Source organism: Dromiciops gliroides, chromosome 2 (genome assembly GCF_019393635.1).
Source record: "Dromiciops gliroides isolate mDroGli1 chromosome 2, mDroGli1.pri, whole genome shotgun sequence".
Classification (NCBI taxonomy): Eukaryota; Metazoa; Chordata; class Mammalia; order Microbiotheria; family Microbiotheriidae; genus Dromiciops; species Dromiciops gliroides.
Window position 1 is genome coordinate 639129271 of NC_057862.1, and position 27507 is coordinate 639156777.

General features: G+C 44.5%; 1 protein-coding gene across 2 annotated transcripts; it reads left to right on the forward strand.

Annotated features, from left to right (window-relative positions):
* Positions 1–307: 307 nt before the first annotated feature.
* SLC7A6 (solute carrier family 7 member 6) lies at positions 308–26290 on the forward strand. Of its 2 annotated transcripts, none has more exons than XM_043989825.1 (10): positions 308–646; positions 8431–8987; positions 19252–19377; positions 21367–21511; positions 22363–22486; positions 22717–22820; positions 23269–23365; positions 24364–24513; positions 24856–25039; positions 25810–26290. In XM_043989825.1, the coding sequence occupies exons 2-10, from the start codon at positions 8468–8470 to the stop codon at positions 25902–25904; spliced, it is 1545 nt and encodes a 514-aa protein (XP_043845760.1). In that variant the 5' UTR covers positions 308–646; positions 8431–8467; the 3' UTR covers positions 25905–26290. The 2 variants fall into 2 exon arrangements, with proteins under 2 accessions (XP_043845760.1, XP_043845759.1); XM_043989824.1 differs by lacking the exon at positions 308–646 and adding an exon at positions 1036–1151.
* The last annotated feature ends 1217 nt before the right edge of the window (positions 26291–27507 follow it).

Sequence of the window (27507 nt, forward strand, 5' to 3'; positions counted from 1 at the left end):
AGTTCCTTTTCAGGAACCAGTTAAAAGGTTTTCCTTCACTACACTGGACGGGTAACAATCATAGAATACATCCTTCAGATCATCTATCTGAAGGGTGTCGGGTGGGGTATCAGACAGGGACCCTCCCCTGCACACCCTCGAGAACTTCCAGAAGCAGACCGCCCCCCCCCCCCCCCCCCGCAGCTTCGGGGTGGGGATTGGCTGCAAGACTGAACCTCCCATGGCCACTCCGGCTCTCAACCCTATCCCCTGCACTCAGATGAATCGCTCTTTCAGTCCCAGCATCCTGTGATCCCCCAGACTCTGGTTGGGGGGCGGGGTCTGGGGGCTGAAGCGGCGTCCCTGGGTAGCCCAGTGGCCCACGTCAGAGAACACAAAGTCGCAGAAAGGAGCCCTAGTATTTGTATTTGAATCCGGGCGTGGCCAACCAGACCTGGGCGACCTTGGTCCAGGGACTTCTCTCCGGGGTCTGTTTCAGCAAGGACGAGGTGTGGGGGCTGGAGCCCACGCTGAGCCCTACGATCTCGGGGCCAGGCTGTTGTCGGACTGGGTTACCTGGTGCCCCTCGCCCCGGCGCGCACACACTTCCCCCCACCCCTCCTTCCCGGGGGCGGCCTAAGTCGATGGGGAATCGCGGCACGTGGAGGTTGGCACCCTCGAGGGGCTTTGGAGGGAGGCTGCGAGCGGGGGGCACCACTCCGCGGGGGCAGGCGATTGGGGCCGGGGCCGGGCGGGCGGAGATCAGCCGCGGGGGAAGGTTTCTGGTTCCTCTGGCAGGACAGGAGGCATTTTCAGCCCACCCGAGATGCGCGTGGGGATTTCTTGAATTCGGTTTGAGGCGGTCAGCGGGGCTGGGGAGGTTGGAGGGAGGCGTCCGCGGAGGAGCGCAGATCGGGGCTCCGAGAGCGGCGGCGCAGTGCGCCCGGCTCCAGGGGAGGGGGGAGCGCTGACGACGTGCTCCCCGGCGCTCCGCCCCGCCCCCTCCCCGGGCCTCTGGCGGTCACGTGACCGCGCCGCCTTGGGGGGGGGGGCGAGCGGGGGTGTTGGTTGGTGCGAGAGGAAAAGGAGGGGCTAGAGGGGGGTGGGTGCTGGTGGCGCCCGCTGAGTCGGCGGCGGCTTGAGCATCCTGCGGCCGGCGGGGCCATGCGGAGGTAACGGGCCGGGGCCGGGCCGGGGTCGTGGAGGCAGCGGGAAGGGCGGGGGTTCCCGCAGGAGGGAAGGAGCCGGGCCCCGGGTCGGGGCTGAGAAGGAGCCGGGAAGTGTGGGGGGGGCTGAGGGGAACCGGACGGGCCGGGGCCCGGGAGGAGCCGGGGGCTGAGCAGAAGCGGGGCAGGTGAGAATCTGAGGGTCCGGAGGGGGGGGGGGACGAGGAGGAGCCGGAGGAGGGGCAGAGGAGAATCTGAGGGCTCGGGAGGGGGGGGGCGCTGAGGAGAATTGGAGGGACGGGGGTGGGCTACTGAGGAGAGTTGGAGGGACCGAGGAGCTGAGGAGAAGGGGGTGTAAGGAGAATTGGAGAGGCCCGGGGGGCTGAAGAGAAATGGGGGGGGGCCGAGGAGACCCTGAGGGCACGGCGGGGGTGGGCTGAGGAGAAGTCGGAGGTCTGGGAGGGCCTCTGAGGAGGCTCCTGAATCAATCAGCAAGCTTTTATGAACACCTACCATGTGTCAGATACGACTGAGTTCTGGGGATACAAAGGCAGAAGCAGGGGCCTGTCTTCAGGGGGCTGCCAGTCGCGTGGGGGGAGAGCGTGTCCAGACTAGACTTGGGAGGGATCGCAGAGAACCCTCGGAGCGAAGCTTTAGTTTTAGGGGGATCAGGTCGGAGGGGGACCTGAGAGCCAGGGCTCAGAGGGGTGATCGAGGGGAACCAGAACCGAGCCTGGGCACGGGGTGGGGGCGGGCAGCGAGGGAGGCCGCCGGGGCTGGGGGTCACACCGAAGCAGGACCCCTGGGATGTTTCTCTGGGACAAAGGGATACTGTGTTATACAGTTGCAACCAGGCAGCGTGACTGGGGCTTGGTCCGGAGAACGAAATTTAGAGGCTGCGGATAGGACTGGGAGTTCTCCCTTCAACTTTGTTGGAGAAAACAACAGAACTTATTAGCCCCAGACTGCTAGTTGGGCAGAGCTTGTGTGCGCCCTCTTCCCCCCCCCCCTTCGGTATTTGGAGGTCTTTTCCCCCGTAGACTAACGTCTGCTCCCCACCTTTTTTTTTTCCTTTTCTTTTTTCGCTAAGTGCAAGACTGCCTAGTTAAGGCTCCACTGTGTGTCCCAAGCACCTTGTAAGAGATCTCTTTGCTGTTTTTCCAGGGAATGGGTACAGTGTGTTTTAAAAGGGGGAGGAAGAAAGAAAGACTGTGATAGGGTAGAAGGATCATTAGAGATTATCTAAGTCTCACCCTCCCACCCCCCACAATTTTAGGGTTGAGGAAACTGAGGCCCAGAGAAAAGTAGCTTGCTTTAGATGACACAGTGGTAGTACCGCTCTGCTACTAGGGTCTTTTCACTACATAATGTTGGCTGTTGAATTCCTTCTTCTTACCCCCTCTGTAGTGACATGCTATTGGATTTGAGGTGGTAGCTGGAGAAATGTACCCACAGCTTAGGGAAGCCTTGGTCGGAGCAGCAGTCCACTAGGGTACAAAATCTATCATTTGGAAATCTGTTAACTGCTGTGCCTTTGGGAAGGAAAAAAGCGAGTTTTTAAAAACTGAAGTCTAGACTTCTGGAGCCATAAATATTGTAATAATAATGATACCTAACAGTCACAAAACAATTTTCAGGGTTCTTTTATAACTAGCATTTCATCTGATTTTTACAGGTTTTTTAATTCTAGAGAGGTATTTGTATACCCATATTTATGATTCTTTTCCAAAATAATTTCAAACACTTCATTTTCCCATAAATGTAATAGACTAATATTAATTCTATTTTGTTTCCTCAGTTCTTTTTCTCCTAGAGTCTCGTGGGACAGATCACTAGCTTTTTTTATTATGGTGTTCCCATTACACATTCTTAATTTTTATGCTTTATAACATATCTATTTGTGTAGATTTAATTAGTTATGAACTGATCAAGAGACATCTGTGAAGAAAGGGCTGCTTGGAGTATGGAAGACCTGAATTTAAGTCCTGTCTCTGAAACAAACTGAATGTTGGACTCTGGGCAGATCACTTAACCTCTCAGTACTCTCTCCAAGCAACCTTTTAAGGGTGTAAGTTATAGAATACTTGCATCTCTGTATTTGTAAAGGGAGTTTCCTCATTAGGAATTCCCAGTACCAATGTAATCACAGGTCTGGTTAAAACAAAATTAAACTCCTTTAACATACTATGTATCTCTTTTTCCTGTCATTGGGAGAACATTCTATTTTATACTTAAATTAAATGCTGCAAATAATCACTTAGGTACAATTTAGCACCTGCCTTAGATGTCTTGACCCTAGTTAATTTCGATTGAACTCAAAGTATTTTTTGGTTATCTTTATTTTTAATTTTTACTTCTATCTTTTGTTTTTATATCACCTTCATATCCAAATATCTCTTTCCCCTCTTTTCCCACCAAGAGGTTCATTTCATATAGCAAAGAATGAAAAAAAAATAAGAGGAGAAAAAAAGCAGTTCAGGAGAATTAACAAGTAGAACTCAAGTCTGATGAAAATATGCAATTCAACATACATTTAAAAAACACAGTTTATTGCTATTTTTGTTAATGGTCCCTGAATTATCCTCTGTATTTTCTCCCCTTCCCAGAGTGCCATCACTTTTTGGTATAAATTTATTTTTTAAATTAAAAATTTGGGGCAGCTAGGTGGCAGAGTGGATAGAGTACCAGCCCTGGAGTCAGGAGGACCTGAGTTCAAATATGGCCTCAGACACTTGACACTTATTAGCTGTGTGATCCTGGGCAAGTCACTTAAACCTAATTGCCTCACCCAAAAAACAAACAAAAAAAAGAAAAAAATTAAAATTTTGCTTTTTCTCCCTTATATCTCCTTCTCTCTGATAGAGATAAAGAGAAAACTTGTAACAAGTGTTCATGTAATGGCCATGCCAAAAAAATATGTCTCATTGGGTAGACCAAGTCAATCACCTCTCTGTCGCAAAGTAAGCTTTATTATCAGCCTTCTGGGATCATGGTTGAGCATTACCTTGACCAGAGGGCTTAACTTGTTCATAGTTGTTTATCTTTACGGGGTTGTTATTGTATAAGTTCTGGTTCTGCTCACAGAGAGAGATACTCATTTTCCATCAGTTCATATAAGTCTTCTCAGGTTTTCTGAAACTATCCCTTTCATCTTTTCTTACAGCACAATTATTCCATTATATGCATATACTATATTGTTTAGTCATTTCCCAGTTGATGGGCACCCCCTTAGTTTCCAGTTATTTGCTACCACAGAAAGAGCTAGAACCATACCTTACCTTAAAAACTAAAAAGAAGAGGAAACCCCCCTCCAGTTTAGTAAAATCAACTAATAAATTGTCAAGTCTGACACTGCACTGTTGAAAATAAGGTACCTATTTTGTATTTGGCCTTTGGCCAGTGCTTTTTCTGTTATAACTAGCTGACTGTTAGTTTTGGAACTATTTGGCCCAGGGGTTTCAATCAGGAATACTTGAGTGATGAAAAATGGGGCTAAATTATACTTCAGAAGGATGATGGAATGCCTTCAGATGGGGAAGTGGTTGAATAGGGAATAATCGATTCATAGTTTAGTTTTACTTTATATTTTTACTCAGATTTTTCTCTTCCTTAGTCCTAAACACCAAGCAGTACTTACTTCCTCTTTCTCATCTATCTCCGTTTGACTTCCTTACCTTCGGGCTGCAGTCCTGGTCTAGGTTGGCTTTCCTGCTTTATTGTCAGACCATTACTGTTTTCTTCACTTAAAATGGTGTGAAGCCATACAACTGACTTGACATGCTGGTTCTCCCCCCCTCCCCCATGCCACCCCCCTTTCCAGTAGGTGTGGCAGAGAAGCTCTGAAAGTACCTATCAATCATGTCACCATGACTGTCCCTAGAGGATACATCCTTAGGCTGAACTAATTGTGTTTCCTTCTCTATAGGGCCGGGGGTATCTCTGAAAAAAATCATGTAAATAAATGTTTGTGCCTAATGGTTAGAGTAAATGTGCTACAGTTTCTGAATAAACAGTCAAGCAGATTAGGTTGGACTGCGGTAGAACCACTTAGACTCGTTTTTCCCCTTGTACGTCTTAGGCAAGAAATTCAAGTTAGATTATAAGTGGTGGAACTTAGCAGTGACAACCTTCTCTACTCCAGCCCTTACACCCACACTCATAGCTTTCACCACTGTGAATGCTAGTAGTCACTTCTTGTATTCTCATTTCCTTCTGTGGCTTCTTTCAGACAGCAGTCTTCTCACCCTCCATTTCAGAGACTTAATAGAATCTGGAATAAATTGACTCTTGTCAATTTACATCAAGATGATTATTTTTGTTTCGTACCTGTAATTTCATTGGCATAAGGAAGTGTCCGGTTGAAATTCCTTCCACGAATGCAGATCTGCAACTTATCTGTAATTTGTAGAGTTGTCTGGTTCATTGAAAAGTCAAGTGACTTTTGCTCATGGACACACAGCTAGTGTGTATTGTCACGCTAGACCTGAATCTGGATCTTGCTGACTCCAAACCCACACTCTGCACACTATACCATGCTCCCTCTATTACTGCTAATGAGGATTTTATCTCACTTGATATTTACAACAGCTTGGTAAGGTAGGTAATGTTAGATTTATCTATTTAATTAATTAAATTAATTAATTTTTGGTGGGGCAGTGAGGGCTAAGTGACTTGCCCAGGGTCCCACTGCTATTAAGTGTCACGTGTCTGAGACAGGATTTGAACTTAGGTCCTCCTGAATCCAGGGCCAGTGCTTTATCCACTGTGCCACTTAGCTGCCTCCTTAGATTTATTTTGAAGAAGAAAGACACAATAATGATTAGACACTTTTTTAGTTTTTGTTCACTTATTTCTCCCTATTAGGTGGATGTTACCACTTTATTATCTTAATCTTTGTTGCCTGGAGAAGGTATGTGATTTGTGTGAAGTCTTGTATTGTTAGTTTGTATTATTAAGAAAGTGCTGAATTTGCTTTTTGCCCAGTGTTTGGGAGAAGGAAAGTTGATAATTAAAAGTGCCTCTTGTAACTGGCTTATGTTATTGACCCTTTTAAGCTATGCTTCTCTTTAAGATCTTATGTTGAGGTGAAATATCCTTCACTTCACTGCACTTCCTTATCTCAGCTCTGTCTTCTTTCACCTTTGTCAGAGTTAATCCCCAGGTAGAAGGATGTGTGTGTGTGTGTGTGTGTGTGTGTGTGTGTGTGTGTGTGTGTGTGTGTGTGTGTAGTGCTGGCACTTGGTCTGATTTGGAGAACTCTATTGTGGTAACCACATTAGGCTCAGTGGAATGGGGTGGGGTACGGAGTAGGGATGGCACTGTAGTAGAAAAATCACAGTTTGGAGTCAGAAGACTTTGATTAAAATCTCACTGCTCCTTTTTTTTTTTTAAACCTTTGTGACCATGAGCAAGCAAGTCACAATCTCTGTGTTTTAGTTTCCTCATCTTTAAAATTAGCTGTTATTCCAGATCCTATGGACCTATTCCCTATGACTTGGTTGGCTTTGACTCCTACATTGGTCTGATTGAGCCATCTGCGTCTGAGAAAGGTTGGCTAAGACAACTTTCACAGAGTATTTCTGCAAGTAAGAAGTGCAGATGTTAATTATTTTGGACAATGAAAGGGCATTGGTGCCTGAATATATTTTCTTTTCATTTGTTCTTTCTACTAATATTCTGTGTATGCCATTGTGTGTGACTTTTTTTGCTTGCCACCTGGGTAAGAAGGAAATGCTCATGAGGATCTTTTCTCATATTTCTTCTTTTTTAAGACTGTATAATTATTTTTTTATTCAGCACTGGAATTAGGATACAGGGTAAGGTTTTATATATGGTTGTGACTGTTCTACACTCCAGGGATCCTGGTGTTAAGAAGGTCAAGGGAACAGTTAGACCAGTGCTGGCCTTGCTGTCAGCTTTTTTGGCTGCTTTGGTGAGTTGGGGGTGAGGGAAGCAGTGATGACAATTTTGACACAACCGTGTATTGTTTCCCTCATTTGGATCATTACCTTCCTAAGGGCAGGGGTCCCGTCATTTCTTTCCTTTGCATCCATAATAGGATATATTTGGGCACATTGGTTGGCATATAGGTTGGGCACATTGGCAACATTTATAGATGTTTTTGACAGACAACAATGCATGTTCTTTGTACAAAGAACACAGGCATACACACACGGGCATCACCATAGGCACATGCATACATTTGCCATCATGTGTGCACACACAGCTTGGCTTGAGAAGCAAAGGATGAAATGGTGCTGTCCCAAAGCTGAGCAAGTAAGTTCCATTCCCCTGGAGTGAGGTGGGGAATTCTTCGCACCCAGGTAGAATTGTTGCCTTTTTTTTGAGAACACATTCCTGGTTAGCTGAGGTCTTGGGTTATTGCAGGTGAGGTCTGTTGACTTGTCAGCTTGCTTAGAACCTGTTTTCCCTTTTTTCTCTTAAATTATTCTTGTTTTTCATCGTAATTTCTGCTGAATGTCATCAGGTCTGGTTTACTTGTAGCTCTAAGGACTGGCAGTCAGCTGTGGTGGCTCTTAGACCTTTGCTCATCAGTCCCCATGATGCAGGGGCTGATCAGAGCCTTATGTTTTGTAGGAAGGGATCTCATTTATTCATGTATTCCTTACTTTCTGCGGGGTCTCTTTTCAGCCTCTCCCCCACCCCAGTTTATTTTATTCTCTACCCTTGATGAGCGTTTTGGTACCTTTGGGGTTGTCCTGTGCCCTAAGTCTAGAGCAGGGGTTCTTAACCTGGGATCTGTGAACTTGGTATTGTTTTTATAAAAACATATTTTGATAATAGAATTCCAATGTAATTGTTTTCATTTGTAATCCTGCACTTTTTATGAATTTAAAAACAATGTTCTGAGGAAGGGTCCATAGCACCAGATTCCCAGAGGGTTCAGTGACACAAAAAAGGTTAAGATATCTTACTCTAGGAGTGTCCTTCTCACCAGCCCCACTCTTGGGCTCAAACCCAGGGTTCTCAGTGTCATAACACCTTGAGTTTACGTGGGACTTCTGTGACGGTTGTTCATCTCCCAGTGTCCTTGGCAGGAATCAGGGAAAGCTTGTTGCAAAGATAGAGGGCTTAAAACTCCCATGGACTTTGTGTCTTGCTTATGTTCCCTTAAGTTAATGCTGAGCATGAGTATGGTTAGAATCTGTGGGGGAAGAGGTAGGCTGGGGAAAGTGCCTGTGTAGCCTCCCTGTATCCCTCTTCAGTCAGACCTAGACTAGCACCATTTACAGCAGCAAACTCATTTACATTGGTTTGGTTTCAGGTCCCAATAGCTGAAGCTGTAAAGAATCCAACACACCATGGAAGAAAGGGAAAATGTGAGTCGCATACCTGAATACCGCCCCATCCACCAAGAAGGTCATCTTGGTGCTGGCGACAGCAACGTGTCACCTGAGGGGCCGAACGAAACTCTTCAACTGAAGAAAGAAATCTCTTTGTTAAATGGGGTTAGCCTTGTAATAGGCAATATGATTGGATCAGGGATCTTTGTGTCTCCAAAGGGGGTCCTGATCCACAGTGCCTCCTATGGGTTGTCACTTGTGGTGTGGGCCATTGGGGGTGTCTTCTCTGTGATTGGTGCCCTCTGTTATGCAGAGCTGGGAACCACCATCACCAAATCTGGAGCCAGCTATGCTTACATTCTGGAAGCCTTTGGGGGCTTCATCGCCTTTATCCGCCTGTGGACCTCACTATTAATCATTGAGCCCACCAGCCAGGCCATCATTGCCATCACTTTTGCTAACTACATTGTCCAGCCCGTGTTTCCCTCTTGCGAGCCACCATACGTAGCTTCTCGTCTTCTCGCTGCTGCTTGTGTATGTAAGTATGAGGGCACAATTTGAGTATGATGTATGTGTAATAAGAGTTCCTTATAATGGTGTCATGTTTTATACTTGAAATACTTTCCTGCTTTCTCATTTGATCCATATACCTAATCCAGGTAAATGCGTAGGCTGTCGTGAGTTCCTCTGTATAATGGGATGGGCGTTTTAGGAAGGGCAAAGAAAGGTGCAGGTATGTCTAAGAGGTATATTGTTGTCCAAGACCATTCACGCTCCCCACTTCTTACACACTCGACTCTGTACAGTTGTGTTTTGTGGTAGGATTTAGTTTTGGAGGAGAACCTTGGTCTTATGTTCAGCCTGATTGGGACTTTTTTAGATGGATTGGGGCAAGGGGAGCTCCGCATATCCATGATGAGATGATAGGATGATTGGGGCCTAACAAAAATAATGGGAACTTAAGTCCTTGTCTCAAAACGAGGTTTGTTTTGTTTTTCGAAGGCTTGCTTGGAGATAGTTTATAGAACGGCACCTTCCTGTTTTGATGGCCAAGGGCCTTCCCCCTTCCTTCCCAATCCCTCACAGGTAAATTTTCCCCTTTAGTATTTCAGTCTTTCTGGATGTGTGAATAAATCTTGAATGAAATCTCTCTTGGGGAGGTTGCATTGTTCCCCTTCCCCAGGGCCCTCTTGGGTTATTATTGTTTGTGCTGTGAGGCTGAAGGAGGTCAGAGATCTCTGGGGTAAAATTACCAAGGGCCAGGCCAGAAGATTGTTGAAAGTCCACTGAGCCCTGAGTAATCAACCATTCTAATGGAGAAATGGTGCTGATGTTCCTTTTGGGTACTACTGGAAGCATTTAATTATCATTAGTTCTTTCCTTAACTCATTTCAAAAGGTACAGTGATATTTCTGGTTTATTCATTATTAAAAATAAGCTCGAAGTATTTTAGCCAAGAGGCAGTGTAGTGTAGTGGATAGAGAGCTGTGTTCAAAGCCAAGTCCCACCTCTGATGGTTAACTGGCTCTATGTCACTACCCCCTTCAGCCTCTGGGTAACGTGCTAAGATTGTAAGGTGCCGAGAAGGTGCTGCTGATCTGCATTGGTTGAGGTAGATTCCTCACCTAAGATTTATTCCTGTGGAATCACAGGTCTATTCCCTATCCTTAAATGGGATAGAATTTTTTTTTTTTTTTTTAGTGAGGCAATTGGGGTTAAGTGACTTGCCCAGGGTCACACAGCTAGTAAGTGTTAAGTGTCCGAGGCTGGATTTGAACTCAGGTACCCCTGACTCCAGGGCCAGTGCTCTATCCACTTCGCCATCTAGCTGTCCCAGAATTAATTTTTTTTAAAAAAGTTGTACTATTTTTTTTAATCTTAAAGATAGTTTTTTAGTCTTTTTTTGGGGGGTGGGGTGGGGCAATGAGGGTTAAGTGACTTGCCCAGGGTCACACAGTAAGTGTCAAGTGTCTGAGTCTGGGTTTGAACTCAGGTCCTCCTGAATCCAGGGCTGGGGCTTTATCTACTGAACCACCTAGCTGCCCCCTAGTTTTTAAATCTTAAAGATAGTTTTCAAAATTTCTTTTTAATAAGATTTTGAGTTCCAAATTTTTTCTCCCTCCTTCCATTCCCTCCTCTTTCCCCAAAACAGAAAACAATCTGATATGTGTTATATATGTACAATCACATTAAACGTTTCTATGTTAATCATCTTGTGAAAGAAGAATCAGAACAAAAGGGAAAAAACAACAAAAAAAAACTAAACCCCAAATTCCTCCAAAAGTACAAACAGTATGGGTTCAATCTGCATTCAGATTCCACAGTTATTTTTTCTGCATGTGGAGAACATTTTCCATCATGAATCCTTTGGCATTGTCTTGGATCATTATATTACTGAGAAAAACTAAGTCTGTCACAGTTGATTGTCATACAGTGTTGCTGATACTGTGTACAGTATTCTCCTGGTTCTGCTCACTTCACTCAGCATCAGTCCACTTAAGTCTTTCCAGGTTTTTCTGAAATCTGACTGCTCATAATTTCTTTCTTTCTTTTCTTTTTTTTTTTTGATGATGCACTTCGGGTTAAGTGACTTGCCCAGGGTCACACAGCTAGTGTCAAGTTTTTGATACTGGATTTGAACTCAGGTCCTCCTGAATCCAGGGCCGGTGCTCTATCCACTGTGCCACCTAGCTGCCCCTCTCATCATTTCTTATAGCACAATAGTATTCCATTACATTCATATACTACAACTTGTTCAACCATTCCTCAATTTATGGACATTCCCTTGATTTCCAATTCTTTGCCATCACAAAGAGAGCTGCTATAAATATTTTTGTACATGTGGGTCCTTTCCCCTTTTTTATGATCTTTTTGGGATATAGACCTAGTATCTTGGTATTACTATGTATTTACTGGGTCAAAGGGTATGTACAGTGCCATAGCCCTTTGATCATAGTTCCAAATTGCTCTCCAGAATGGTTGGATCAGTTCACAACTCTACCAATAATGCATCGGTGTTCACATTTTTCCACAGCTTCACCAACATTTTATTATTTTCCTTTTTTGCATAGAATTAATTTTAAGAAAGTACACAATCCCTTTACGGTTTTAGGCAGCTTGTAAATGACAGATAGCAAAGCTCCTTTGAATCCCATGAAATACTAACAGGGGTCTGCCCTTGGCTCTGTGAGGGAGTTGATTTGGGGCGGGGGGCGGGGCAATGCAGGTTAAGTGACTTGCCCAGGGTCACACAGCTAGTAAGTGTCAAGTGTCTTAAGGCTGGATTTGAACTCAGGTCCTCCTGAATCCAGGGCCAGTGCTCTATCCACTGTGCCACCTAGCTGCCCCATTGATTTTTTAATTTGCCTTTGAGTTGAGGAGAAGCTAGGCCTATTAGAAGTGTGACTAGGTCACTGGGACACTTGGTATTTATTGCTCAGCTGATGTGTCCTTTTTCCCAGATCACTTAGCCAAATATGGGATCGCCTTTTGCCCCAGAAATCCTCTCTCAAGTCTGTGATTGGATTAAAGGATAGAAGTGTCTGCTAGGGCTGAGACCAGGCAGTAAGACCATATTCAGCATAGTTCATAGTCAGCATTAAGGGTTCAGCTCATTTCTTTGTTTTAAGAAACAAAATTTTTTTTAATTCAAATTTTTGCAATCAGTAAGAATTTTTCATTATCTTTCTTCCATCCCTCCCTCCCCCCAATTGAGATAGAAAGAACCCACCATCTCTAGTCTGATAAATTTACACATTGGCTGTGTTCAGAAAAAGAATTTCTTATCTGCACTCTTGAGTCCTTCCCCTCTCTATCAGGAGGTAGCATGTTTCATCTAATGAATCCTCTGGAATTGTGGTCAGGAGCAGAGTTCCCAAGTTTTTCAACTTGTTTGTCTTTTGCAAGGGAACTGTCATTGTATAAATCGTTCTCCTGATTCTGCTTACTTTACTCTGCATCAGTCCATACAAGTCTTCTCAGGTTTCTATGAAACCATTCCTTGTATCGTTTCTTGTAGCTCACTAGTATTCTATTGAATTTATATGCCAAAACATGTTCAGACATTTCCCATTTGATGGGTACCTGCCCAATTTCTAAATCTTTGCCACTTCCCAAAGAATTGTAAATATTTCTGTTCTACTTAGAATTAAACTGTCCCTTAATCTCCTTTTTTCCCCCATTCTCCCTCCTTACCTTCCCCACCTATTTCCCTGTTGAATGAAATGTATTTCTGTACGTGTATGTATTCTTCAATTCCTTGACCAGTCCAGGTGAGAGTGAAGTTCAAGTGTTGGCTACATCCTCACTTCTTCCTACTTGTTTCTATCAACTTCTATTTGTGCACCCTGATTATGTAAGATAATTTTCTCAAACTTCCTTTTCCTTGCCCTCACCTGTCCCTCTTTGTCTGCCTTCCCATTTTTCTTTTAGAATCATCAAGATATAAAAGGCTTCTCAGGCTTTCTGTCTAATTAGGGTCCCTCTGTGACCCCTGATGATGACAGATTTCAGAGGGGACACAGGCAGGAGTGTGCTGGTAAGTGTTTAACTGTCACTTCTCTGAAAGCATGACACGCTTTTAAGTCTTATCTGCATTATTATCATTTTAGCCTTTATTTCCTTAAGTTCAGACGATCAGTTTCTGAGGTGGAAATACTCACACTGAAAATTTAACTGATTCTTCAGAGCCATTTTTAAAGCCGGCTCTAGCACACACCCGGACACAGATATCATCTCCTCATATGAGAATATAAACAATTTAGACTTGTTTAGTCTTTTATGATCTTTTGTGTTTATCTTTTTATGTTTTTCTTAACTCCTATGTTTGCACTTCAAAGTTTCTATGTATCTCTGGTCTTGTCTTTCTTTTTTTTTGTGGGGCAATGAGGGTTAAGTGACTTGCCCAGGGTCACACAGCTAGTAAGTGTCAAGTGTCTGAGGCCGGATTTGAATTCAGGTCCTCCTGAATCCAGGGCCAGTGCTTTATCCACTGTGCCACCTAGCTGCTCTCTAGTTCAGTGATTCTTAAATGATTTCTCCTCAGTCTGTGTTCCAGGTCAGTTGTTTTTGTTTATGAGATACCTTACCTTTTCTTTGATGTTTTCAGTCTTGATAATTTCTTCTTGTCTCATGGAATTGCTATCTTCCATTTGCCCCATTCTAATCTTCAGGGAGTTTTTTTTTTCCTTGGGCATGGTTTTGTACCTTTTGTGCCAAGCTACTAACTCTCATCAAATTCTTCTTGCATAGCTCTCATTTCTTTTCCAGCTCATTGGTCACTCTCATTTCATTTATAAAAGCATTTTAAAGTCTTGTATAAAAGTCTTACTTTATTTTTTCTAGTAACTGTAGTTGAATACATGTATTCACATTTGAGGGATTTGATTATAGATAGTTTGGAATATTCTTCTGGGTTTGTGTTTTATGTGTGCCTAATAGTATAACAGCTTTTTTTGGTGAAATTCCCCCCTCCCCTCCCCCGCCCCCAATTCTTCTAGCCCTTTTCCTAACTTTATTCTTTATGTCAGGGCTGGCTTAGGGTTTTGGGTTTTTTATTTGTTTTTTTGTTTTTTGGTAATAAACATTTTTATTTAGAGTTTTGACTTCCAGTTTTTATTCCTCCTCTCCCTCCCCTCCCCCTCCCTGAGGTGGCAAACAATCAGATATAGGTTATACAGGTACAATTATGTAAAACATTATCATATTAGTAATTTTGTGTAAGAAAACTTAAATAAAAGAAAAAAATCAAAGAAAGTGAAAAATAGCTTGCTTCAGTCTGTGTCCAATCAATATCAGTTCTTTCTTTGGAGGTGGATAGTTTGATTCATCATTAGCCCTTTGGGATTGTCTTGGATCATTGTCTTGATGAGAATAGTTAAGTCATTCACAGTTCTTCATCAAGCCATATTGCTGTCGCTGCACAATGTTCTCTTGGTTCTGCTCACTTCACTATCCATCAGTTCTTACAAGTCTTTTCAGGCCTTTCTGAAATCATCTTGCTTGTCATTTCTTACAGCACAATAATATTCCATCACCATCACGTATATCACAGCTTGTTTAGCCATTCCCCAATTGATGGGAATTCCCCTTGATTTTCAATTTTTAGTCCCCATAAAAAGGGCTGCTATTAATATTTTTGTACAAATAGATGTTTTTATCTTTTTTGGAATGTCTTTGGGATATAAACCTAGCAGTGGTATTGCTGGATCAAAGGGTATGCAAAATTATTTAGCCCAGGGCTGTGCTTTGCACAATTTTGGAGGGAAGGTCCTATTACTTGCTGTTTTTTGGGGGGTTTGAGTGTTTTGTTATCATCCCAGGCTGTCAGGGACAGACAGCTCAGTCTGGGGACCTGCAAGCTTTCAGTGTTTCCAAAGTGGTCTGATCCAGGGCAAAGTCTGAGTGTTGCCCTCCTGGTCTGAGTTCCTCAAGTTTCTTGCCTGGGTATGTTTCTGAGCAACATAGTTGTGGACTTGCCCCATTTGTAATTCCAACAAATTGCTGCTGGATTTAGCCAGTATCAGCCAGCTGGAAATCTTGCTGTTTCAGTGTGACAGAGCTCTATAGGCTTCCATTTGATCTGAGATTCCCAATCTGGTTAGTGCTCTGCAAACTGCAGACAAGGCTGGTAGCTGGAACTGACATCCGGCTTTGGGGTGTGCTGAAATCAGTTTGAACTGGTTTCAGAGATCTGGTTTTAAAATTTTCAGTGTGAGCATTTACACCTCAGAAATAGGCAAATACTACAAATCAGGACTTGATTTATTTTTTTTTATAGATTGCCTAGACTTAAAGTGATAAGAGAAAATAATAATGCAGATTACATACATTTCTTTAGAAAAGTTGGTTGTTAAACATTTACCAGCACACCCAGCTGAGGATCCCAACTCATACCTTACAGAGAAAATGGAATCTATTCAGTTTGAGCTTCCTCTTCTCTTCATCACAAAATCCCTTGCCATCATCCTCTACTATCTCTTTTTTTCTCTAGCCTTTGATATTGAGGTGGCCCCTTCATCAATGCCAACCCTTCTGCATGTGTATTCATTCAATTCCCTCCTGTCTTTTCTAGGAGAATTCTCACTCAATTATCTTCCCTCCCATCCCCTAGGTAATCTCTTCCTGTTTGCTGGTTACTTAATTGTGGCCTATAAACCTGTACAAGTCTTCTTATCCTTAAAAAATTTTGACTAGACCTTACCATCCCCTTAAACTATCGTCATGCTTTTTTCACCCGCCTTCCTCAGCAATTCTCATAGAACAAACTCTCCAAAAAAAAAATGCTTATTTCATTAACTCATTAGCATTTTCTAGTCTGGCTTCTGTTCTTACCACTAATCTGCTCTTTCCAATTATCAAATGATCTCTTAATTGCCAAATCTAATAGTCTTTTTTCCCCTCTCATTCTTATTGACTTTCCCCCTTTATTTGAAACTATTGACCATTCTTTCTCTTCTGTGGGCTTTCATGACAGTACTCTCCCATGGTTCTACCATTTGTAGCATGTACCCTAATTATGAGTGTACCCTAAAACTCTGTCCTGGGCTCTTTTCTCTCTCTCTACTCCTTCTCTTGCCAATCTTATCAACTCCCATCGGTTTAATTATTATCTCTGCACGTGACTCCCAGATCTGTATATCCAGCCCTGATCTCACTCCTGAACTTCAGTCCCACAGTACTGTGCCTGGAGCACATTTCAGACTAGATTTTCTGCAAACGTGTGAGACTCATCGTGTCCAAAATAAACTTATTTTCTTGTCCCCCCCAAACTCATTCCCTTCTTAACTTTACTTCACCTACACTCTTTGCACTAAGTCCACCTTCTCTAATCCATTGCCAAATCTTCCCTTTCAACCTCCACAATATCACTATTCAAACAGCCACCACTTAGTCAAGGTCCTCATCACTTTTCTTAAAATGGCTTCTTTGAGTTTCTTGTCTCAGATCTCTCTCTCCTCTAATAGTTGGAAAAACAGATTTCCTTAAGTGAATATCTGAACATGTCACTCCCCTCAGTAAGCACTAGTGGCTCCTTTTTTTTTTGTTGTTAGTGAGGCAATTGGGGTTAAGTGACTTGCCCAGGGTCACACAGCTAGTAAGTGTTAAGTGTCTGAGGCCAGATTTGAACTCAGGTACTCCTGACTCCAGGGCCGGTGCTCTATCCACTGCGCCACCTAGCTGCCCCTCACTAGTGGCTCCTTGATGTCTACGGGATGAAATAAACTCCTGTGCTTGACTTTTCAAGCCCTTTAGCACCGGGCCCAAACCTACTTTTCCAGATTAATTATGCATTCCATTCCATTCCATCCCATGTGCCAGTTTAGCCAAACTGGCCTTCTTGGTGTTCTTCCCACATAACACCCCATCTCTTGTGTCTGGGTCTTTGTAGTGACCAGGGCCCATGTGTGGCATGCACCCCCTTTTTATGTTTAAGCTCAGCTCAAACACTGCTTTCTACTTGAGGCCTTTCCTGATCCTTCTCTCCCCTCTTCCTGTTCCTCTGCCCCCAGCCATTATCACCCTTTCTCTCTTAACTACCTTGTGTTTACTGTTTTTAGTCTGTATTTACATACACACATATGCAGACACAGACATATATACATACATGTTGTGTCCTCCAGTAAGAATGAAAGCCTTTGGAAAGCCAGGATTGTTTCATTTTTTGTTTTTGTATCCTTAGCCTAGCACAGTGCCTAAGAAATGCCCATTAATGGATTCAGGGTCTTACTGGGGGGCGAGGGGGAAAGCCGTGAATTGTAGGGCCAGAGATGTGGCAATCAGGAGCAGGGGATAGACACGGAGATGGAGTTAGGTAACAGTGTCAGAGCTGGGAGCAGCTTTTGCTTACTTGGAGTATATCAGTGTTTTTTGGTCTTCATCTGTCCTTGGGTTAGTTAATCCTTATACTTAGCAGTCTTAGTCCAGTAGTTTCTTGACCTGATAGGTAACATACATTCTTTTGGATCCTTTCTCTACTGCCTTATCCTTGCCCCACTTCATTGTCTAATCATCTGTGAAAACCTTGTTTTTGTCTTGCTTTTAATGAAGTGAAACCTTTGATGTATGACCAGAGGCTGCCTACCTCCTGATCTGTTAATGTCCATGAGCTGGTCCGGAGATCTCTCTTGCCATATGACCCAGAGGAAGAATTGGCTTTTTGACAGTTGCTCTAGCCTTTTTATCCCCTGCTACTTGGCAAATTGGAGACTAAAGTTCCAACTGTAGTTACTTAGAAGGAAGAAAGGAATACTTCAGTTTGGTTCAGTTCAGAAGGGATTTATTGAGTCTTCTGGGTGTCTAGTACTGTGTAAAACTCTGTAACAGACAGAAAAGATGACACCTTTTCTGAGCTGCCCGAGGAGCAATATGAAACAGAGCGTAGAGGAAGGCTTAGGTAAAGAATTGGTATTAGTTGGCATGGTGCTGATGATAAATGCAGTAAATAAATGCAGTAAAAGGAGATGTTAATGTTCTGCCACAGGTGAAAACGATTTCTGGGGTGGAGGTTGGGCTTGGATGTATGGAGAAGATGGCAGGATGGCCTTTCTGATGGAGTAATTAGCATGGCCTGTATGCACACTGAGGATGCTGGCCTTGGGACCACAGAACCAAGCTCTTTGGTAGTAGCTTTTCGGGTTTGTTGGGAGTCACGGATATAAAGATCACTATATTTCTGTCTGAACCAGCTTTGTAGTAAATGGCATGTCTTCTGATGCCCTTGTCCTTTCCTCCTTGCCCTTGGCACAACTTCTTGTTGTTTAGAAAAGGAAGACATTCTTGGACCCTGAGGATAATACCTACTTCTGATTCACGTTCAGTGCAAATAGACTGTGGTTGTAGTGAATGAGAGTTGTTTGGAGAGTCAGAGGTCTTGAAATTCAGTTAAGGAAAAATCAGAGCTTTTCCCCATGGGTCTCAGTGATACTGGAAAGTTAGAGAGTTCATAGATTTAGGACTGGAAGGGACTTGAGAGGTCTTTTAGTCCACCTCTCTCTCCATCTTACAGATGAGTAAACTGAGGCCCAAAGAAATAGGTGGTGGTGAAGGGGGACTTGTGTAGGATTGCGGGGAGAGGAGGAAGGGTTGTATTTGTCTAAGTGTTGTTGAGGTTGTATAAGACAATAGGCTAGGTGCCTGTCTCCCTAATATTGGGATCACAGACTTCCCCAGGTTCAGCTAGTTTGCTTCCTTCCTGCCCCCTCCTCATTGAACTCTCTTTACTTGCTTCATTGAGGGATTTCTCAAGCTAGTCGGAAGTAAGAATGGATGGCATAAAGGTTGGGCTGGGTACTTGTGGAAGGGGAGGGAGGTGGGCAGGTGTCCCAGGAATCTGCCAGGCCCAGCATCTCACATTCATCATTCCTTAATTTGGTCATTAACCTTGTTCCTGTCTGAGACCTTTCCTTGTAGAGAGAGGAGGGTATGGTTGTATTAGCATTATTTGGAGCAGGAAGTGCGTAGGTAACGGGAGTTATTTAAAGGAGGGAATTCTCTAGTTGAGAAGGGGTAGTGATGTGGTGCATGCCTGTATTTCTTAGGTGAGGGGCAAGTGTTGGTGTGGTCCTCACAAGTATAGTCAGACCTGGGTGGGGGTGGCTTCATTTCATTGACCCAATTATGTAGTGTTTTATGTTTGATCTATCATAATTCTAAGTCCTGAATCTGAGCTGTATGACTATGTCAGTAAGTAGCAGTTAGGGACAGAAATGGAACATTACTGATGGCTTTTGGTACAGGGGGGCAGGAATTCTTTGCCCAAGCCTGCTTGTGACCTGCTACCCCACGTGGATTTTCTCTCCTAGGTCTGCTGACATTTGTGAACTGTGCATATGTGAAGTGGGGGACGCGTGTTCAGGATGTGTTCACCTATGCCAAGGTTCTTGCCCTTGTTGCTATCATCATCACAGGCCTTGTAAAACTGTGCCAGGGTAAGTTGGTTCTGGGAGGGAGAGAGGATATTAAGTCTAGCTGTCCTGTTGGCTTCTCTGGCATGTGTGAGAGGACCTGGGTCCACCTGTTTCATCTCACTAATGAAATAGTGACTGTTTCATGTTATCTCACTTTGAGACTCCTTCTTTCCTTGGAGCGTGGTCTTAAGGATTGCTAAGATACCGGGTCCCTTGATAGGCTGGCCAGAGTCAGCTGGCCATGAGGCTATACCCTTTTCTTCTCCAGGACTATTCTCCCATCGAGGATGAGCATTGGACACTGTCTGGTCTCTGGGATCTCTTAAAATACAGGATCCCAAAGCTGTGTTGGGAGTTATCGAGTCATAGTGCAGTTGGTCTCAGTAGAGAAGGCTTTGCTAGAGATGGTTATGGAGCAGTGGGGTAGGGAACCAGTTTCACAACCTTTATCTGATTGTGTCTTTCTCTAGTCAGGCCTCTCTTAGTAAGTAGGTCAGTTTGTAAACTTGTGAAGCCTTGCTACATCTCAACATTCTTCTCCCCTTATCTCGGATCAGTCCTGCTCTGTTCCTTGATCTTTTCTAAATTTCATGGATACCCACTAAGTTGTTAGCTAATGAGAGTTTAAAGGTGTTCTCCCCTCTCAGAGGTTTTTGGGTTCTTAGAGACCAAATGTCTTTAGAACTTAAAAAGAGTGAATTTCCATACATGGAATCTCCAATTCTATAATATGTAATAAGGAAGATTACTTAGGGGCAGAGAAGCCTGCTTATTTCTCTTCAAATCCTACCAAATAGGTGTCTGCTGACATCAAAGGGAGAGTGGAGTTTGGAGTTTCTCATTGCAATATTCTGTTTACAAGCAGAACACTGGGCTCTGAGGAAGCAGAACCAAAGCCATGAGAACTGGGGGGCTGTGCTTGCTGTGGGGGGCTAACCATGACTTCCTAGGGCTTTTTATTTGCAGGTCCAGGGGGAAGTGTGGTGTATCGGAAGGAGCAATGGCTTTGGTACAGTGGAAGGATCTGTTTTTGATTCCAAGTTCTGTTACTACCCATGTAAGCTTGCCCAAGAAATTTGACCTCTCTGGGCCTTGGTTTCCTCGTATGTAAAATGAAGGGTTTGGATCCCTTTAAAGGTTCCTTTTCATTTATGTCTGAGTGTGTTGACCCACTGCGTAGGATTGCTGTGTATACCCAGGAATCAGTGTCATTTCCCAATACGTTCATACTTAGCCCTGCTCTAAGGACTCTGGGCTATTTGGACCATCACCTACTGAATGCAGGGTTAACTGGGCCCACTGTTTCCCTAATTCTGGGAGAAAACTGTGTGTCACAGCCTGTGCTACTCCTAGGAATAACGTCCACGGAGGGCGAGTGGTGATTGGGCAACAGGTTTTTGAGCTGAAGGTTCTAATGATTATCTCAGTGCTGGTCTGGGCTGTGGGTAAAGATAGGGAGGCTTTGTGGTTGGTGCAGCCTGTGATTTCTTAACATAGGACAGTTTTAATTGAACAGAGCAGAATGGTGGGATTCTTAGTCACGGACCTGATAAACTTAAGGCAAGTTGCTCTGTTTCCAAGGTAAGGTTGATGATGTCAAGCGTTAGTGCTGGGTTACGTATGGCCAACATTCTCAGTATATATAGAGGGAAACTCTGCTCTTATTGTTTAAAAAAAAAAAAAAGCGGTCAGATATCACTGCCTTGGGCTTTTGGCAGGAAATGGTAATTGCTGCTTTAAAAGGATGTCATGATAAAAGGTAACTTTATTTTTGCTTTCCTGGGCTTCTTTCTTTTAGTTTCAAGAACAGTGAATGTTCTGGGGGATCGGTAGTTTTGGTTTTGTTTGCATTTAAAACTTTGGTTATTCTTTTTTCTCTTCCTCTCTTCTCTGCCCTTACCCCCCCCATCTGTTTGTCCTTCTTTCTGCTTCTCTTTTATTCTCTATGTTTCTGTTTTGTTGTCTCTCTCTGCTGCTTTTCTTTTCTCCCCACCCCTCCCCCCTTTGCAGGACATTCTGAGCACTTTCAGGATGCGTTTGAAGGCACTTCCTGGGATATGGGACACCTCTCTCTCGCCCTGTATTCTGCCCTCTTCTCATACTCAGGTTGGGACACCCTTAATTTTGTAACAGAGGAAATCAAAAACCCAGAAAGGTAAAGTTGAAATCATATTGCACTACCAGACTCATTTATGTGTGGGGAATCCCATTGGTGGTGGGTACCTTTAAATGAGTGATTATTTTTCCTCACCCCCCCCAACATCTGCACCCTCTACCTCTGATTTTTCTCTTCCTGCTTCATTTCTCCATCCTCTTCCTCCTACCTTCTACTGTTCTGAGCAGGAGAAAGGAGGGAAAGGAGGGGAGAGTGATTTGGGAGGGAAGGTCATGACTTCACCTTATCAAATACATACCACTGGAGTACCAGTGTCCTACCTAGAGGAAGTATGACCTTGATAGTCAGATCTAAACCCTGGGCTGACCAATAGCAATAGCCTGTATCCTGAAGAGAAGTCTAAGCCAGTCTGGTCAAATATTCCTATTCTTGCCCTGGGCTGGGAATCCTAGAAAGGCTAGAGACCTTGGCTCCCAAGTATGCCGGCTAGGTTTCCTGTATGACCTTCCAGCAAGCCTCCTGTGGTCACTGAATTCTTCAGTCATTTTTCACTGATTGAAACATTTGTGTCATGCCTTTAAAGAAAAAAACCAACCCCACGTCCAAGTGGATGGTTTGAGGAGACAGCATGGTGTAGCGGGCTCCGGGGTCAGAGGTCAGGTGTGACCTAGATTCTGTCCGTTAGTACCTCTAGGGGCTTTGGCCAGACACTTAATCCTCAGTTTCCTCATCCGTAGAGTGGAGCCAGACTAAATAATTAAAAGGTGTTGGGGGTAACACCTTGCTGAGGAGATTCAGGAGGCCCTTCCCAAAGGGACTCAGTGAATGTTGTTGGCCTGAAGGAAGGAGGTACAGGGCCCTAGTGGATGTTGGGATATTCTTTTCCACAGGAACTTGCCTCTGGCTATTGCGATTTCTATGCCTGTTGTGACACTCATCTATATCCTGACCAACGTGGCCTACTACACAGTGTTGGATATGCAGGCTGTGCTGGGGAGCGACGCTGTGGCTGTGGTGAGGCCTCTGGCGCTGTAGCCATTTCTGTTCTGAGGCTGTCTGGGGAATAGTGTCACAAAATGCCTTCCTTACAAACAGTAAGGTTGTGCTGTGTGACCTACCTGTGTCTCTTCTGTTCTGGGGACAGTGAATTGCTCACCTGGTCTGGGAGCAGAGATCAGTCTTTGTGAGATGCTTGCCATCTCTGGTCTTTGTGTTTAACTTCTCTTCTTTTCTTCATTTACCAGACATTTGCTGACAAGGTCTTTGGCATATTTAGCTGGACGATTCCTATTGCTGTTGCCTTTTCCTGCTTTGGGGGCCTCAATGCATCGATCTTTGCTTCATCAAGGTAATATGACTCTCATGCTGCCTAATTTGTGTCTCATTTGTGTTAATGGCAGATAATACAAACTGGCTAACTTTGTTAACCTGTGAAGTGACCTTTAAAGTCCTTTTCCCTCTGTACTCCCCCCAATCCTAGGGGTATATATCGTCTTATAGCTTGCCTTCCTACTGACTGAAGGCAAGGCTATAGATATGAATAAGCACCATCTTAATAGTTATCATTGGGGCTAAAGGGAACAGGTTGAACTGGAACTCTGACCAGCCCTTTGGCTAGAGTAATCCATGTCAGGAGCCTGGTTGCCATTCATTCGGCCCTTTATAGTATAGGGCTTAGAATTTAGATAATGTTGTGTATATGTATGTATGGGTGTGTGTATGTATATACGTGTGAGGGCCAAATGAGTGTTGGATGTGGGTGAGCCCTATTTAACCTTAACTTTTATCCGTTCTAGGTTGTTCTTTGTGGGTTCCCGGGAAGGTCATCTCCCCCATCTCCTATCCATGATTCACATTGAGCGCTTCACACCTGTTCCTGCTTTGCTTTTCAATGTGAGCTCTCTTGCACTAGAAGGGAAAGGGGCTTAAGGGGAGGAAAGGTTTGGAACCTGGTCACTGCACTATTTGCTTTCTGGAGGTAATGGGGGCGTGGTCCCGAAGGAGAACAGGGTGGTGATGTTGAAGGAGTTGGTGTTGGGGGCATTAGAACAGCTGAGAACTTGTTGTTGGAGCAGTGGCCCTGATTCTGTTCTGGAAAGGGAAAAGTGGGCTATATGTTATTAAAGTGGTTGCAGTGATGAAAAGAGCAGGAACCTTAGGTGCAAAGGGCTTGTGGAGCTGATGGGACTGTACAGGAATGTGGGGGCAGTGTCAGAGAGTGTAGAGGATGGGCCACCTCGGGCAGTGTGGCACAGTGGAGGAAGAACATCATTAGGAGGCAGAAGAACTGGGTTCCAGTCCTGACACTGTCACTTACTACCCATCTTACCATTTGCAACCTAACCCCCATGAGCCCCGATTTCCTCATCTGTAAAATGGGTGTGATAATGAGACTATACACTTTGAAAAGTGATTGTGAGACAAGGGCTGTAAGCCTTAAAGTGATACATAAATGGGAGTTGCTATTAGAGTATTGTTGCTCATTCGTTTCATTCGTGTCTGACTCTTCGTGATTCTATTTGGGATTTTCTTGGAAAAGATATGGAAGTGTTTGTCATTTCCTTCTCCAGTTTATTTCACAGATGAGGAAACTGAGGCAAACAGGGAGAAGTGACTTGCCCAGGGTCACACAGCCAGTAAGGGTCTGAGGCCAGATTTGAACTTCCCGACTCTGGGCCTGGCGCTCTAGGTACTGTGGCGCCACCTGGCTGCCCTGCCTGTTAAGATTATAAGAATAAGTAATAACTGGCCTATTTGCTCTCAGAGGGTTTTTGGGGAGGTTCAGATTGGAGAATTGATGTGAAAGTGTTTTGTACCCATCAAGCACCATGCAAATGTAAGGTGTGGATATGAAGCAGTGAATGTCATACATGCTGCCCTTTCCTTCCCAGTGCACCATGACGATCGTCTACCTCGTTGTGAAGGATGTCTTCCTACTTATCAACTACTTTAGCTTCAGTTACTGGTTCTTTGTGGGCTTGTCCGTCGTAGGGCAGCTCTACCTGCGGTTTAAGGAGCCAGAGAGGCCTAGGCCCCTGAAGGTGAGGTCACTGCTCTTGGCTGAAGGGAGAGGCTAGGGGCGCAGGAGAGGGAACAGGGCTTAGTTCTTCAAAAGGCCCCTATAACGAAAGGACTTGGGTCCCATTAACGGTCCTTTGGTCACGGCACGTCTGCTCTGTCCTCGTGTGAGAATCTGGCCATGCCTCCTTTCATATCTGATGGCTTAGAGGCAAAGACTCTCCCATCTTGCCTGAAACTATGGTTGGAAAGCTGGAGGCAGGGTGGTGGCGCCGGAAGGAATGATGGGCCCCACATAGAGGATCTTCTGAGCCTTAGGTCTAAGCATTGAATATTCACATGCTTCATTCTCCTTTCTCTTCCAGCTGAGCCTGTTTTTCCCTATTGTTTTCTGCGCGTGTTCTGTTTTCCTGTTGGTTGTACCGCTTTACAGTGACACTATCAACTCCCTCATTGGCATTGCGATTGCTTTTTCTGGGATCCCAGTCTACTTTGTGGGTATCTACTTGCCTGCATCCAAGAAACCACTCTTCATTGGGAAGATTCTGGGTGAGTATCTTTCCTACTTGGGGTGGGGTGCAGTAAGGTAAGGGATAGAGAGATGAATTCCATAGCTGGCCCAACATGGTAGGTACCAGAGTGGGTAGTCACTTGTTATGTGGGACATGCAAAAGCTTTGTCCAGCAAGGCTTCTGAAGTTCCCACTCTTAGTCATTGCTTTAGGTTAAGACCTTCTACAAGAGCCCACACTTTTTTCTTCTTCTTTTTTTTGGTGGGGCAATGGGGGTTAAGTGACTTGCCCAGGGTCACACAGCTAGTAAGTGTCAAGTGTCTGAGGTCAGATTTGAACTCAGGTACTCCTAAATCCAGGGCTGGTGCTTTATCCACTGCGCCACCTAGCTGCCCCAAAGAACCCACTCTTAAAGTTGCAGATTCTCTGGGAGGAAGAACACAGCACAGGGTTAATTTTTCAGATTAGCTTCTTGTTATTTGGAAAGGCACTGACTATTAGCAAGGACCTTCTGGGGAAAGGGGATGGAGACTTTTTTTTTAATGGTGGTTTGGAGATAGGTGGGGGAGGAAAGGTCTAGAGTAGTAGAGGCTGATGAAGAGCAAGGAGGCACTGGGCACTAAACCAGCCAAAGAACCCCCCAAAACCAAAGAGGCGGGTGGAGAGAGAACATCTCCCAGGCTGCCTCAGGCTGGCTCTGCTGCTCAGGGGCTCTGGGTACAATTGTTCTTAAGAGGACTGATTCATCAGTGTTAATGTAGGAGCTAGTTTGTGAGGATGTTTTTTGTCTTTATCTTGTTCTGTTTAGCTGCTGTCACTAAGGCCACACAGTTACTCTGCCACTGTGTCCTGACTGAGCTGGACTTAAGTGAAGACAGAAGAACTGACAGAAAATCCAACTAGGGGTCAGAGGCTTCAGGAAGACCAGCTGGGTGTGGGTCGCCAAGGCCCAGGTGACTGTGTATCTAGGAAATAGGACGGCAGAACCTCTCCCACCTGGCAGTCCTCTTGTGGAGTGAACGCTCCAAACCCCTGTGTTGCTATCTGACAGACTTAGGGGGGAGTCTGTGGAATGACGGTAGAGGAAAAGAGTCAATGTTGGGGACACCATACTGGTTAAGAAACAAGTTTGACAGGAGGGGAGGGCATGCTTTCGAGGAGAGAGAGACCATTGAGTCTCAAGAGAGCATATGACCTTCTCCCCTTGGAGCAAGACAGTAATAAGCTGGAGTCCTGCAGAAGAAATGGGTCACATCTTCCGTCTCCTAAGTCAGAAGTGTGGATTTGGTCAGAGGAAAACCATTTTAAAACCCAGAATCCTTCCCCACTCCGCCTTCCCTCCCTCCCTGAAAACTCCTGCCCTCAGCTCTCCACCAAACCTGGAGACCATTAATAGTAAATCGAAGCCAGAACTCCCTATTGATGCTCTCTACGTTTTGGGGGCTGAGGGCAGGAGTTCTCAGGGAGGGAGGGAGAGGAGGGAAGGCGGAGTGGGGAAGGATTCTGGGTTTTAAAATGGTTTTCCTCTGACCAAATCCACACTTCTGACTTAGGAGACGGAAGATGTGACCCATTTCTTCTGCAGGACTCTCTTTTATTACTTACTGCCTTTGGAGGTGGAGGGGAGGGGAAGGGGAAAGGGTTATGTGCCTTTTAAAAATTGAGATTATTTATCCAGAGTAATTGGACTGAAATTGAAATGTCAGGTGTTCACATGTTCAGAAGCTGTGTTAGGCTGGGGGCATTTATAATTTCCCAGATAGCACAGCTGATTCCCTTTGGCCTGGTTAGTTTCTGCTCCTGATGTTTCAGAATCTAACAGTTGGGATTGTGGCTAGTCTAGCTCTGTACATTGGTGGTGTTTTGAGTTGCTGTTGAGTAAAAGTCAACTAAAGTTTCTCACACTCCTCGACTTAGAACATGTAGGTGTGCAGTACACAAGGGTATATGTTACAAGTTCTGGCTAATGTCTCTTCAGGGAAAAAAGATGAGCAAATTCTCGAGTGAGGGCTGTCATGGTCCTCTTGTGAAGAGGAGTCACTTCAGTGAGGCCCTGTGTCTATTTGAGACGTTAGCTCATGGTTGGTTGACCCTGGGCTCAGGTATGGAGATTCAAAAACATTGCCTGCTGATTGCTTTGACAGCTTATTGAAAACCAATGTGTTTAACCCTGACAGTGAAAAGTCTAAATCAGCCCCGAGTCATGAATTATCTCACTCTTTTCTGATGAAGACAGTGGACAGGTCCTTTTTCACACACATGCACACATCCTGTTGATGTGTTATGTGATAGTGATTGTGGTTTGCTGAAAGACGGCACTGGCCTTCTCCCGTTTTGGTCTTGTGGCTGGATTGCCAGGGTCTATATACCTCACAAGCCCTATTGCCTCAATGTGCGTCCCTTAAGGGGGAAGCACACTCCCTTCTCTCCTCACTTACCTGACTTCCAGGAGTTGGGCTACAGGAGGGGACTTGGCCCAAGTCTGGGTGGGCCTAGATCTCTTACT